The 14,110-nt window shown below is 42.4% G+C and overlaps 2 protein-coding genes across 2 annotated transcripts; both read right to left on the bottom strand.

Moving 5' to 3' along the window:
• Positions 1 to 980: 980 nt before the first annotated feature.
• On the bottom strand, positions 981 to 3,445 carry LOC122230537 (protocadherin alpha-5-like). The gene has a single exon (XM_042956398.1). It carries the CDS (start codon positions 3,372 to 3,374, stop codon positions 981 to 983), a length of 2,394 nt encoding a protein of 797 aa, XP_042812332.1. The 5' UTR covers positions 3,375 to 3,445.
• Positions 3,446 to 9,015: 5,570 nt separating this feature from the next.
• LOC102953193 (protocadherin alpha-4) lies at positions 9,016 to 12,288 on the bottom strand. Its single transcript, XM_042956392.1, has 2 exons — positions 9,886 to 12,288; positions 9,016 to 9,021 (listed from the first exon to the last, which is right to left on the bottom strand). The coding sequence occupies exons 1-2, from the start codon at positions 12,271 to 12,273 to the stop codon at positions 9,016 to 9,018; spliced, it is 2,394 nt and encodes a 797-aa protein (XP_042812326.1). The 5' UTR covers positions 12,274 to 12,288.
• Positions 12,289 to 14,110: the final 1,822 nt, after the last annotated feature.

Raw genomic sequence — 14,110 nt, 5'->3', positions numbered from 1 at the left:
GTCCTGGGATTGAGCCCCATGTCAGGCTCTGTGCTGAGCGTGGAGCCTGCTAAAGATTCTCACTCTCTCCCTCTCCCCCGCTTTTGTGCTCTCTCTCTAAAATAAAAGAATTAAAACTTTTTTAATTTAGAAATATTCAAGGAGGTATACCGAGTGACTTGATACAGAAGTTGGAAGGGAAACATTTTAAACCACTGTAAACCATATAAGTATATTTCATATTCAAAAATAAATGAAGCCTCTAAAGTTAAAAAATTAATCATAAATATCAAATTCATCATAAGTATGTGAAAGCCAACCATTTAGAGAAACCTGAAAAGAATCATTCAGTATACAAATATTACTTAAAAAGGAAGTTAAGGGGTGCCTGGCTCAGTCAGTTAAGCATCCAACTTCGGCTCAGGTCTCCATCTCACAGTCACCAGTTTGAGCCCCATGCCAGGCTCTGTTCAGACAGTTCAGAGCCTGGAGGCTGCTTGGGATTCTGTGTCTCCCTCTCTCTCTGCCTACCCCTCCACTCATGCTCTATCTCTCTCAAAAAATAAAATAAATATTAAAAAATAAATAATTTTAAAAGAAACACTTCACTGTAAAAAAAATTAACTGTCATAATAGGAGACTTTGAAAATAAATAACTCCACCAAATATGTCATACAAGTATCTTCCTACATTTCCTAAAGATTGAAAATTAAAATATTTATTAAAAATTTAATTTTGGAAACACTTTCTATTGTGCAACGAACACTAGTCCATTAACTCCAACTTTTAAAACCTAAAAAAGGGGAGGTATGTTACTGAAATAAATCTATTAGTGCAAAGCGATTATATGCAACAAACTAAAATGAATTCTAACCATAACCAATTTTAAGTAAATGAATTAATACCAATTCAGAATTTACATCTAAATGATGAGACAATAATCAAATATAAAACCATAATTTAAAATAAAAAGATGGAAGGAAATATTAAATATTAAAGACTTAACGAAAATTTTTGTGAATAATATTTTTGAGACTCACGATGTCTGCAGAGCCGGGACCTTGAGGTAGGCTGGGGCTGAAGGCCATGAGGTCGGTCTTGGGCGGACCCTCCCCAGAGCACACCCTCTGCCGCCTCTGCTGCGAGTACGACCAGCTCCCCACCGCGCTGGAACACACCAGCGTGGGCTTCCCCGGCCCGCACGCGCCCTCGCTGGGCGGCGCCGAGCACCGCAGCGCCACGTACAGCAGCAGCGTGAGCACCAGCAGGCTGGACACCGCGCAGATGGCGATGATCAGGTACACGTTGACATCCACCAGCGCCGCCTCCGCGCCGGCGGCGCCCGCCAACACCCGCGACGAGGCCTTGGGCGCCTGGCCGCTCTCCACCAGCGACAGCAGCACGGTGGCCGTGGCCGTCAGCGCCGGCTCGCCGTGGTCCCTCACCAGCACCAGCAGGCGCTGGCGCGGCGAGTCCGCCTCGTCCAGGCTGCGCGTCGTGCTGATCTCGCCCGTGTACAGCGCCACGCGGAACGGGCTGCGCGCGCCACCCGCCGCCGGCTGCAGCTCGTACGACAGCCACGCGTTGTAGCCCGAGTCGGCGTCCACCGCGCGCACCTTCGCCACCACGTGGCCCGCGCCCACCGACCGCCACACCAGCTCGCTCACGGCGCCGCCCGCGCCGCCCGCCCCAGGCAGCGGCAGCAGCGCGGGCGCGTTGTCGTTCTCGTCCAGCACGAACACCTGCAGCGTCACGTTGCTGCCCAGCGGAGGCACGCCCGCGTCGCGCGCGCTCACTTGGAACTGCAGCAGCTCCAGCTCCTCGTGGTCCAGCGGCTGCAGCGCGTACACCTTGCCGCTCTCCGCGTGCACCGACACGTAGCTCGACAGCGCACGCTCGCCCACCCGCCGCTCCACCAGCGAGTAGGACACCAGCGCGTTCTCCTGCGCGTCCGCGTCCCGCGCGGACACCGTGAAGATGTGGCAGCCGGGAGGGTTGTTCTCCTTCACGAACACCGTGTACTCGGCCTGCGCGAATGTCGGCGCGTTGTCGTTCACGTCGGCCACTTCCACGGACACGCTGGCCGTGGCCGACAGCGAAGGCGAGCCCCCGTCCCGTGCGGTCACCAGCAGCTCATAGTTCGCCACGCTCTCGCGGTCCAGGGCGCTGTCCAGCACCAGCGAATAGTAATTCTTGAAAGTGGACACCAGCTTGAAGGGGACATGGGGTGTCAGAAAGCAGGTCACCTGGCCGTTGGGACCTGAGTCGCGATCGGACAGACTGATCAGGGCAATGACGGTCCCCAGTGAAGCGTCTTCTTGAACAGGCAGAGATATGGAAGTTATGACTATCTCTGGGGTATTATCATTCTCGTCCAGAAGTTTTACTATAACTTTGCAGTGTCCAGTTAATGGGAATGAACTTCTATCTACAGCATCAATATTAATTTCATATAAATTACAGTCTTCATAATCCAGTTCTCCCTTAACTGTTATTTCCCCACTATTTGAATCGATTATAAATTTAGATCTGACGTTATCAAGAACAAGATTACTAAAAAGGTACACTATTTCCTTATTAATGCCGTCATCTGCATCTGAGGCATTCAGTTTAATAACTAATGTCCCATTCGGTGCATTTTCTAATAATCTTATATTATAAACTGATTTATCAAATTTTGGGGCATTATCATTCGCATCCAATACACTGATCAATAATTGAACTGTACCTGTTAGTTCAGGTTTTCCTCCATCAACTGCAGTCAGTAATAAAAGATGTTCTTGGGTTTCTTCTCTATCTAATGCTTTCTTCAATACTAGCTCTAAAATGTTTGTTTCTTCTTCGTTTGTTTTAACATCCAAGTCAAAATATTCATTAGGATTTAATTTGTATTTCAATTCTGCGTTTGCTCCGACATCCATATCAGATGCGCCCTCTAGCGGAAACCGGGAATCTACTATTCTTGACTCTAAAATAAATAATCTTTGTTCCCGACGCAAGAACCTGGGCGGGTTGTCGTTAATGTCCTTAACCTCCACTTCCACATGGAAAACCTGCAGTGGTCTGTCCACGATCACCTCCAGGTGGATGCTGCACTCCGCGTTCCGCCCACACAGCTCCTCCCGGTCGATCCGAGAATTCACAAACAAAATGCCATTCTGCAGATTTACTTCCAGAAGGTCTCTATAACCTTTGGACGACACTCGGAAAAGGCGTGGCACTAGCTCCACTAGCTCGAGCCCCAGGTCCTGGGCGATGCGGCCCACGAAGGTGCCGTGTTTGACCTCCTCCGGGATTGAGTAGTGGACGTGGCCACTCCCTGACTCCAAGGCTGTAAGAAGCAGAAGCAAGAGCAGCAGGCGCCGGGAACCTGGACTCCTCTGAGAATATACCATCGCAAATTCGTTGCAATTTTCAAATGTCTATTGCACTACCACACGATAGCTTTTGGAAACATAATTTCCAATTTGCTATAATTTTTTATTTGCTCACCTTTTCAGCTTCAGCATCAGAGCAAAAAATGGAGTGGCCTTTTTCCTTTCTGCCTAAGGAAAATAAACTCACTGTATTCCTTTTTCGGGGGGAAAAAAAAAAAAAAAACACCACCACCAAACTTGCGGTTTCCAGCGCCATCATGTGGACAGAAGGGTGAGCTTTTACTTTGTTATGCTTTGTTTCCATTCGTTAAATATTTCCAAATTTCAATGACTCTTAGGAATTCTTTATTTTCCTTCTCTCTAATCAAAATGTATCATTAATGTTACAATAAAGTGTATCAGTTTTCATTAAAATATTGCAAAATCCATTCTACTTTAATCATGCCACACCAATGTTTACTAGAGTAATTTGTATTGGTCTATTCTTTATAGAATTCCTAACTAACTTTAAAAGCTTTAGTTTTTCATTTATTTGCATATTTAAATATATCTTGTGAAATTTCTTGAGTGTTTTCTATAATTTTGATGGGATGTTTGTAACTACTTCTACATTACTCATGAAACATTTATATTCCTATTTGCAGTATTTAATATTGACTTGTTGTTATATTCAAAGTAACAAGCTATTTGAATAGCATTCTTGTCTGAGTTCCCTTTTGGAAGTTTGATATTCAAATTGCTAAAAATCCATTTCTTTAATTTGTCTATATATCACCTACTTTTAACTGCTGACTAAAAAAAAATCATAATTTGGAGATTTGCATTTTCTAGAGGCCAAAATCATAGCATGACTTGGTCAACATCTTGACACCATTTTTTGAATTAGATGCATCTAGGCAGCATTTCTTCAGCTTGCATTCCTGATAAGTCACAGTTGATACAAATTGTGAAAGCACATATCTTTGCTTTTATGCAGCAAATCAAACTACTAATATTGTTTGTGGATACACTACTCCATAAAATGTGTGGGTTCCAGTAAAAATTAAAAGATAGAAATCACATTATTAACTGGACTAACTCTATGTTAATTTTATCTCTTTTTAATCATCCAGTTCATCTGCTGCATGATACCACTTGGACTTACTTATAAATATGGTCAGAAGGAAATGTCCCAAAAGAAAATGTCACCAATTTTTTCCACTGAAAAAGTATTTAAACTTCTGCTTGTATATATACTCCCTAGAATTCCATAAATATTAAAAAATACGCCTTACCTATGAAGACATAGGGTCCAGGGGATCAATAATTCTATTATTTGATCCTTGTATATATAAAGCATAAACCCCAAATTTGTTCCTTAGGTTTGGTTTAAGTGATATATGAGACTTGAAGTATTATTTTTGGGTCAAAGTATAAAACAAATGTGGAAAAGTGTAATACAAAAAATAGAAGATAAATAAGAATTTAGTAGAAAATACAAAGTCATTTGAAATACACTTGCTTCCCAGTGTTCAAAGTAGTAAAGATATAGGATAATGTTACTGGATACAGTTCTTATATAATATTTAACAGTACATTTACCATTCCTTTTAGTTTTTCAAAAGTTCTTATTCTCTCTACTAACATGGCTTTTCTCTCAGTTCTCAGATCACCCAAACACTAAAGAAATTTCGATTTTCAAGATTACTTATCTGTTCCTGATAATGATAATTTGAAAACAGTTTAATATACAAAAGTAAAAAACCAAAAACAATGATAACAAGTATGTTGAAAATATCATGTTAAGGTTGATTTACCTTCTATTATAGAACCATGACTGATATGAAACTCCAAAAATATATTATAAATAGATTTACTTTTGAAAAAAGTAAATGTCAAGTATTTAACAGCCAAACTGACAGTGTGATGTTAACTATGTATGCATGGTAATTTATAGAGTATTTTCAGTATATATTTAAATATTTTGAAAGTATACACAAAGGAAAAAATGGCATCAACAGTATCATATGCTTCTTTTAGTTTGTGATTTTTTTCATATAGAAATTTCAGGGGAAAACAAGACTCTTGACACCCATCTTCACATCTGTTCAAAAATACTAAGTTTTTGGATTATCGCCTTGCATTTGTCTTTCAATACTCATCTCTTTTGGGTGGTTAAGTTCTCAATAGTTATAGACTCTCTGCTCTTAATTCCATAGACAACACCACAGGTAAAGAAAATTCTTTAGATCTTTTTCCAAACCATTATTTCAATCAAATATTATAGGTTACCTTATTAACTGATCCTTTCATTTGCTAGTTTCTCTAAAAATTTTAGTTATATTTAAACCTTGATACAGAAAGAAAACTCCTTCCTTGACAATGGATTTAGGTTAAGAAAACCAGATAGAGTTTTGAGGTATCTCTACTTAATATAATGGGAAGCATTCAGGAAGATGTTACACTAGAAAATTTAATTTTGCATTGGAGTCTAGATGTCATTCATTACCTACAAAACTCCAGAATAGAGGCACCTGGGTGGCTCAGTCAGTTAAGGGTCCGACTTAGGCTCAGGTCATGATCTCAAGGCTGGTGAGTTCAAGCCCTGCATCAGGCTCTGTGCTGACAGCTCAGAGCCAGGGAGCCCACTTAGTATTCTGTGTCTTCCTCTCTCTCTGCCCCTCCCCCACTCATGCTCTGTCCCTGTCTCCTTCAAAAATAAACACTAAAAAAATCCTCCAGAATAAAATTTTATTAAGCTATATTTCTCTGCTATTTGTAAAAGTTTACAAAAGTCTACCACACTGCCCAAAAATAACGCATGAAGTTGAAGCAGTCTTTTACAGATTTATAAATAATTTATGCTGCTGCACCAAATTTGACAAAAAATTTAATTACTAAAAATTATTCTAGGGGCACCTGAGTGGTTCAGTCAGTTAAGAGTCTGACTTTGGCTCAGGTCATGATCTCATGGGTTCAAGACATCAAGTTCCATGTTGGCCTCTGCCTTGACAGTGTGGAGTTTTCTTGGGATTCTCTCTTTTCCTCCCTCTCAATCCCTCCCCCACACTCACTCTCACTCTTTCTCTCTCTCTCAAAATAAGCATTAAAAAAAACAAAAACAAAAACAAACCACACCATACATCCACATGTGCCATTATTAAACAGAATAAAATTTAACTTAGAGCTGATATCTATCATGATTACCAATGTCAATAGCTAAAAATAAATCTAGTGAAATATGTAAAGGACCTCTACACAGAAAACTGTGAAATATTAAGAAACATACAGATTATTTAGATAAATAGACCATGCTCATGAATTGACTCATTTTTGTAAAGATATCAACGTGCTTCAGATTTCTAAATAGACTTAAGGCAATCTAAATAAAAACCTCACCAAATTGTTCTTATGAAATTTATATACAAATTTAGGTGGAAATGGAAGAGGTAACATGGCATTGATGTAAGAAAATGTTTTTAAGTCAAAAAAATTAGAACAGGGGCACCTGGGTGGCTCAGTTGGTTGAGCGACCGACTTCAGCTCAGGTCATGATCTCACGGTTTGTGAGTTCAAGCCCCGCGTCGGGCTCTGTGCTGCCAGCTCAGAGCCTGGAACCTGTTTCGGATTCTGTGTCTCCCTCTCTCTGACCCTCCCCCGTTCATGCTCTGTCTCTCTCTGCCTCAGAAATAAACATAAAGGGGCGCCTGGGTGGCGCAGTTGGTTAAGCGTCCGACTTCAGCCGGGTCACGATCTCGCGGTCCGTGGGTTCGAGCCCCGCGTCAGGCTCTGGGCTGATGGCTCGGAGCCTGGAGCCTGTTTCCGATTCCGTGTCTCCCTCTCTCTCTGCCCCTCCCCTGTTCATGCTCTGTCTCTCTCTGTCCCAAAAATAAATAAAAAAAAAAAGTTGAAAAAAAAAAAAAAAGAAATAAACATAAAAAAAATTAAAAAAATAGAACAAAAAAGATCATACCCATATAATGGATATTTTATCAAAACGTGGAATTCATTTTTAAGAAATGGTGCTGTTTCAGTTGAATGTCATTGGGGAAAATTAATCTTGACCCCTATGTCACAAAAGACAAAAAAAATTCAAAAAAGGATGTATATCTTATGTGAACAATGAAACAAAACATACCAAAGAAATTATCTACATGACATAGAATAAAAATGAAAAGATTGATAAATTGAACTTAACTGAAATTTAAAATTTCTATTCACCAAAAGATAAAATAATGAAGAGGAGAAGAATGAAAAAGCAAGAAAGTTGTTATATCCAGAATATACGAAATTTTCAAAAAGCAAGCGAAAATGCAACACAATAGAAAAACAGGCAGAGACTCAAACAGCAATTGTATACATAAGATATAAAATGGCCAATAATAATACAAACAGGTGCTCAACCTCATTTATAAATCAGGAAACATAACATGGAAATACTAAACACACCCAGCAAAATAGCAACTACATAGACAATCTGACAATGCCCAATTAGGGAGATGATATAGAGCAATACACTGTTAGCACAGTGTAAATGGATAAAAAACATTTGGGAAATCTGTTTTGTATATTAAAGATGAATATATGCAAATATTTTATGTTCTAATTTCAATTCTGTGTACATGGGCACTGAAAATATTTTTTAAGTTTATTTATTTATTTTGAGAGAGAGCGAGCACAAGCAGGTGAGGGGCAGAGAGGACAGAATTCCAAGCAGGCTCCGTGAGGATGCGGGGCTCAAACCCATGAACTGTAAAATCATGACCTGAGCCAAGATCCAGAGTCAGTCGCTCAACTGAGTGAGCCACCCAGGCACCCCAAAATTTTGGAATATATTTATGATAGCATTATTTGAAGCAGACATAAAGGAGAAACATGCTCAACAATGGGAAAATTACTCATAATATAGTCATAAACTACTGGAGAGAAAACAAATTAAATGAACTCCAACTACACACAGCAATATGGATGATTCCAGAGAATGATGAATGATAAATATGAAGAACACACAAACACAGGCACACACATAACACATTTTGTGCAATTATATTTAGATAAAGCACAGGATCAACGAAACCAAGAGTTGGTTTTTTGAAAAAAATAAACAAAATTGACAAACCTCTAGCCAGGCTTCTCAAAAAGAAAAGGGAGATGACCCAAATAGATAAAATCATGAATGAAAATGGAATTATTACAACCAATTCCTCAGAGATACAAACAATTATCAGGGAATACTATGAAAAATTACATGCCAACAAATTGGACAACCTGGAAGAAATGGACAAATTCCTAAACACCCACACTCTTCCAAAACTCAATCAGGAGGAAATAGAAAGCTTGAACAGACCCATAACCAGCGAAGAAATTGAATTGGTTATCAAAAATCTCCCAACAAATAAGAGTCCAGGACCAGATGGCTTCCCAGGGGAGTTCTACCAGACGTTTAAAGCAGAGATAATACCTATCCTTCTCAAGCTATTCCAAGAAATAGAAAGGGAAGGAAAACTTCCAGACTCATTCTATGAACCCAGTATTACTTTGATTCCTAAACCAGACAGAGACCCAGTAAAAAAAGAGAACTACAGGCCAATATCCCTGATGAATATGGATGCAAAAATTCTCAATAGATAAAGCACAGGAAACAGGTAAAAACTAGTAACAGTTATAGAGTTAAAACTGGCTACATCTGGGGAGAAATAAGGAAAAGTTATTTTGGAGGTTCATTTAAGTAGCTTTGTTTTTTGAGAGAGAAAGAGGATGCAAGTGAGTGAGGGGCAGAGAGAGAGAATCCCACGAGGAGGAGAGAGAGAGAGAGAGAGAGAGAGAGGAACCATGAGATCAGGACCTAAGCAGAAGTCAGATGGTGCCCCAAATTTAAGTAGCTTCTTAAGTAGAACAGGAGGCTGTGTCTCCCTCTCTCCCTGTTCCTCCCCCCTCACACTCTGTTTCTCTCTCTCAAAAATAAATAAAGCTTAAAAAGAAACATTAAAAAAAAATACCAACAGACCGACCCCGGACGGAGAGTAACCTTAAGCGCAGGGGGCCAGACAGAAGCAGCATCTGGTCAGAAGCCTGAGTCACAATCCCCGGGAAGGCCTGTGAGCCACACACATCACAAGCGTTGCCAGAGAACTAACAAGAGGCTTGGGTTTGTTCTCTGTGCCAGAGCACAGAAGAAATAAAAGTTTCGCTTTCAAATAATTGATTGAGTTATATTATTATATCTGGGCACTTTTCAATGTATTATAGGCAAATGAAAGGAAAAGGTTCTCTCAAGTGTTGATTACAACTGAAAATAAATAGTGAAGACGGTAAGCACAAAATTTATAACATTAATTATATAAATATGCATTGAATGATGAAGACAACATATATTGCCTTGGGGTCCTATAATTCTAAAAGATATTAGCTAGACTGGGTACAAAACAAGTGAAGAAGCATTTCAGAGAAATTTCACTGTAAACATTTTTTAATTAGGAAGAAATTGATAGAATAAAGGAAAGTAAAACTTTAAATAATTCAGGTTAACTAAAAGATATTTAAAACTAACCTTTGAAAGGGAATCTCCAGTTGCTGGCTGCAGATCCTCTCTGTCCCTAGAGTCAGGTACACTGGGACTAAAGGCCATGAGGTCGGTCTTGGGCGGACCCTCCCCAGAGCACACCCTCTGCCGCCTCTGCTGCGAGTACGACCAGCTCCCCACCGCGCTGGAACACACCAGCGTGGGCTTCCCCGGCCCGCACGCGCCCTCGCTGGGCGGCGCCGAGCACCGCAGCGCCACGTACAGCAGCAGCGTGAGCACCAGCAGGCTGGACACCGCGCAGATGGCGATGATCAGGTACACGTTGACATCCACCAGCGCCGCCTCCGCGCCGGCGGCGCCCGCCAACACCCGCGACGAGGCCTTGGGCGCCTGGCCGCTCTCCACCAGCGACAGCAGCACGGTGGCCGTGGCCGTCAGCGCCGGCTCGCCGTGGTCCCTCACCAGCACCAGCAGGCGCTGGCGCGGCGAGTCCGCCTCGTCCAGGCTGCGCGTCGTGCTGATCTCGCCCGTGTACAGCGCCACGCGGAACGGGCTGCGCGCGCCACCCGCCGCCGGCTGCAGCTCGTACGACAGCCACGCGTTGTAGCCCGAGTCGGCGTCCACCGCGCGCACCTTCGCCACCACGTGGCCCGCGCCCACCGACCGCCACACCAGCTCGCTCACGGCGCCGCCCGCGCCGCTCGCCCCAGGCAGCGGCAGCAGCGCGGGCGCGTTGTCGTTCTCGTCCAGCACGAACACCTGCAGCGTCACGTTGCTGCTCAGCGGAGGCACGCCCGCGTCGCGCGCGCTCACTTGGAACTGCAGCAGCTCCAGCTCCTCGTGGTCCAGCGGCTGCAGCGCGTACACCTTGCCGCTCTCCGCGTGCACCGACACGTAGCTCGACAGCGCACGCTCGCCCACCCGCCGCTCCACCAGCGAGTAGGACACCAGCGCGTTCTCCTGCGCGTCCGCGTCCCGCGCGGACACCGTGAAGATGTGGCAGCCGGGAGGGTTGTTCTCCTTCACGAACACCGTGTACTCGGCCTGCGCGAATGTCGGCGCGTTGTCGTTCACGTCGGCCACTTCCACGGACACGCTGGCCGTGGCCGACAGCGAAGGCGAGCCCCCGTCCCGTGCGGTCACCAGCAGCTCATAGTTCGCCACGCTCTCGCGGTCCAGGGCGCTGTCCAGCACCAGCGAATAGTAATTCTTGAAGGTGGACACCAGCTTGAAAGGGATGTGAGGCATCAGAGAGCAGGTCACCTGCCCGTTGATTCCGGAGTCACGGTCGGACACGCTGATCAAGGCGATGACCGTGCCTAGTGGAGCGTCTTCTCTGATTGGGAGTGACAGGGACTTGAATTCCATTACTGGAACATTATCGTTGGTGTCCTCGACTTCCACCATAACTGTACAATGGCCAGAGAGTGGGGGCTGTCCTTTATCAATACCCTCTACAAGAATTTCATAGGATTTGCTTTCTTCAAAATCGATATATCCCTTTACCATAATTTCTCCAGTAATTGGATCTATGTGAAACTTGGATTCTACATTTGGTAAAATATCAGTTGAGAATGAATAAATAATGTCTGCATTAGAGCCTTCATCTAAATCTGAGGCGTTTAGTTTCATTACCAACGTTCCATTAGAAACATTTTCTTGTACTTTCACCTCATAGAGTGTTCTGTCAAAAGCTGGGGCGTTGTCGTTGGCGTCTAGCACTTTGATGAGTAACTGAACGGTTCCAGTCAGCTCAGGTTTGCCGCCATCAGTGGCTGTGAGCACTAAAATAATTTCTGGAGCTTCTTCCCTGTCTAAAGATTTCCTTAGTAGTAGTCCAAGACGTTTTACCCGCTCGTCATCGGACGGCTTTTCCAGCGAGAAATATTCATTGGGGCTCAGTGTGTAGGTCAGCATAGCGTTGGCCCGGATATCTGCATCCGATGCGCCCTCTAGTGGAAACCGAGTGTCAATAGGCCTGGATTCCGCCATAAATAGATTCTTTTGTGTTCCGGGGAACACAGGAGGATTGTCATTAATGTCCTTCACCTCCACCTCCACATGGAAAACCTGCAGCGGCCTGTCCACGATCACCTCCAGATGGATGCTGCACTCCAGGTTCCGCCCGCAAAGCTCCTCGCGGTCGATGCGAGAATTCACAAACAAAATTCCATTCTGCAGATTTACCTCCAGAAGGTCCCCCTGGCCTTTGGACGCCACCCGGAACAGGCGTGGCACCAGCTCCGCCAGCTCCAACCCCAAGTCCTGAGCGATGCGTCCCACGAAGGTGCCGTGTTTGGCCTCCTCCGGGACCGAGTAGTGGACCTGGCCACTCCCCGCCCTCCAGGCTGCGAGGAATAGAAGTGAGAGCAGCAGACGCTTGGATTCCTGGCCGCTTGCCCAGGAAAACTCCATCTCGAGCCCGCAGTGCTTTGTTTTCATTAAGGGATCTCGTTTCAAAATCAAGAAATATCTTCTAACCGTTCAGTCTATGCCGATGTATCCTCCATTTCTATCTGAATGGTGGATGCAGCTTCTTTATAACAGAAGGGATATTCTTTTTCTCTAGCAGATCAATTTTATGGTACAGAGCGACATCATGTGGCTCCAAACCGTAAGTAATAAATTCTGATACTGCTCAGTCTTACTCTTTTGCCATTCCGCGTACTTTAATGCTGTTGGAGAATAGCAACACATTTTGTGCTACTAAGTTACACGTTTTGTACCTCTGATTGAATGTGACCCTTAGTTTCACCACAGGGGCAACTTTTACTTCAGTGGAAATCCTTTTTTCATACAGGTTTTAACTATTTATAGAGACCCAACTGGAGTTAATACACATTTTGCAAACAGAATTGTTAAATGTTGATTAGGAAAATTCTTGACGGATTATATGTGTTCCTGAAAATGGGGGGAAATAGTTATTAATGATGACACACTTTTGATCTTTGTATTTGATATTTCTGGTGTTGAAGACTTCAGAGAACCCTCTGAACTAGGAAACCTCCAATGCCAAGAATAAGTCTTTGAAAGGGACTTTTTAAAATGTCTGAAAAAGGAAGCAGAAATTACCAGCACTTAACTGAAAGTCTTCATTAATTCACCTCAGGGCTGAAGGTGCAAAGAGCTTTAAGAAGGAACTACGATGTTGTAATATATAATTAGTGTGGGAAAGTATTCCAAATAATTTTATTAACAAATACACTCACCTCCAACAATCAAGATTGGTATTCTCAATTTGTCTCTTATGATTTATAAATACTTGCCTGTTCTCCAGTGTCTAGTGTACATACATTTCTATTTTCTTGTACTGTGCTCATGTATTTTAGTCCTAGTGGACAATTTCCTGCTTCCAACAATACTTTTCACCAAATAAACATAATCATTCGTCCTCATAAGTACGATCCATCTTTTCCAAATGCCTCATACAGCAATTTCCCCCATTTTATACCATTAAAAATTTTCTTGACCAATGAAATGAAGACTTTCATGATTAAACCAATTTAGCAGGTACTTTTACTCTCTTTTATATACTATAGCATACAGACTGAATCACTTGGGCCATTTATTACATTAATTTATCCTTTTTAGGCATTTGGGTATGTATGTCTAATGACAGGAGTGTCATGTAATAAGTACAAAGATCCAAATAGCTGGAGCCTTCTTTTATAGAATACAAACTTTTAAAGAGAATAGTTATATCTTCTTAGCTTAAGAGCTCAGAATACATACCAGGTATTTCCTGAATATTTACCTAATAGAATGATTTGGTTCTCTTCAATTGCCTAATAAAATGCATTAAGTTAAGGTGGTCACAAAGCTAGTTAGGCAAATATGATGTCTCAGCAGCAGCCTCTATTATTTTCCAGAGATACAAAAATATTTTCCTTATATGATGCCCTAATTAAGATATATTTCAATTTGCATAGTGAAAACCTGGATTTTAGCTTAGTTTCATTTGGCTTTTTGGCAGTCATGATCTTAGAGACATCTGAGTTTTAATAGCCAATGAAGAATTCTCAATAACTAGAGCACAATATATTTTCCTAACATAAGGAAACTTAACATAAAAGGACATAATTCTTTTCTTTTTTAATGATAATTATTTTCAAGCTTTCTTTGCCTATTATATTCACAAACCTCTTTCCCTCATGGTTGTCTAGGACAAAATATCAATCTACTGAAAATGGCTTTTGGCTTTAGGCTTCCATTCTATGAAGAGCCACACTCACACAAAACTATCCTTTTCTGA

The sequence above is a fragment of the Panthera tigris genome, chromosome A1 (assembly GCF_018350195.1).
Source record: "Panthera tigris isolate Pti1 chromosome A1, P.tigris_Pti1_mat1.1, whole genome shotgun sequence".
Classification (NCBI taxonomy): Eukaryota; Metazoa; Chordata; class Mammalia; order Carnivora; family Felidae; genus Panthera; species Panthera tigris.
The sequence above is the reverse complement of the archived record's forward strand: the minus strand, read 5'-3'. Positions and strand labels throughout refer to the sequence as shown.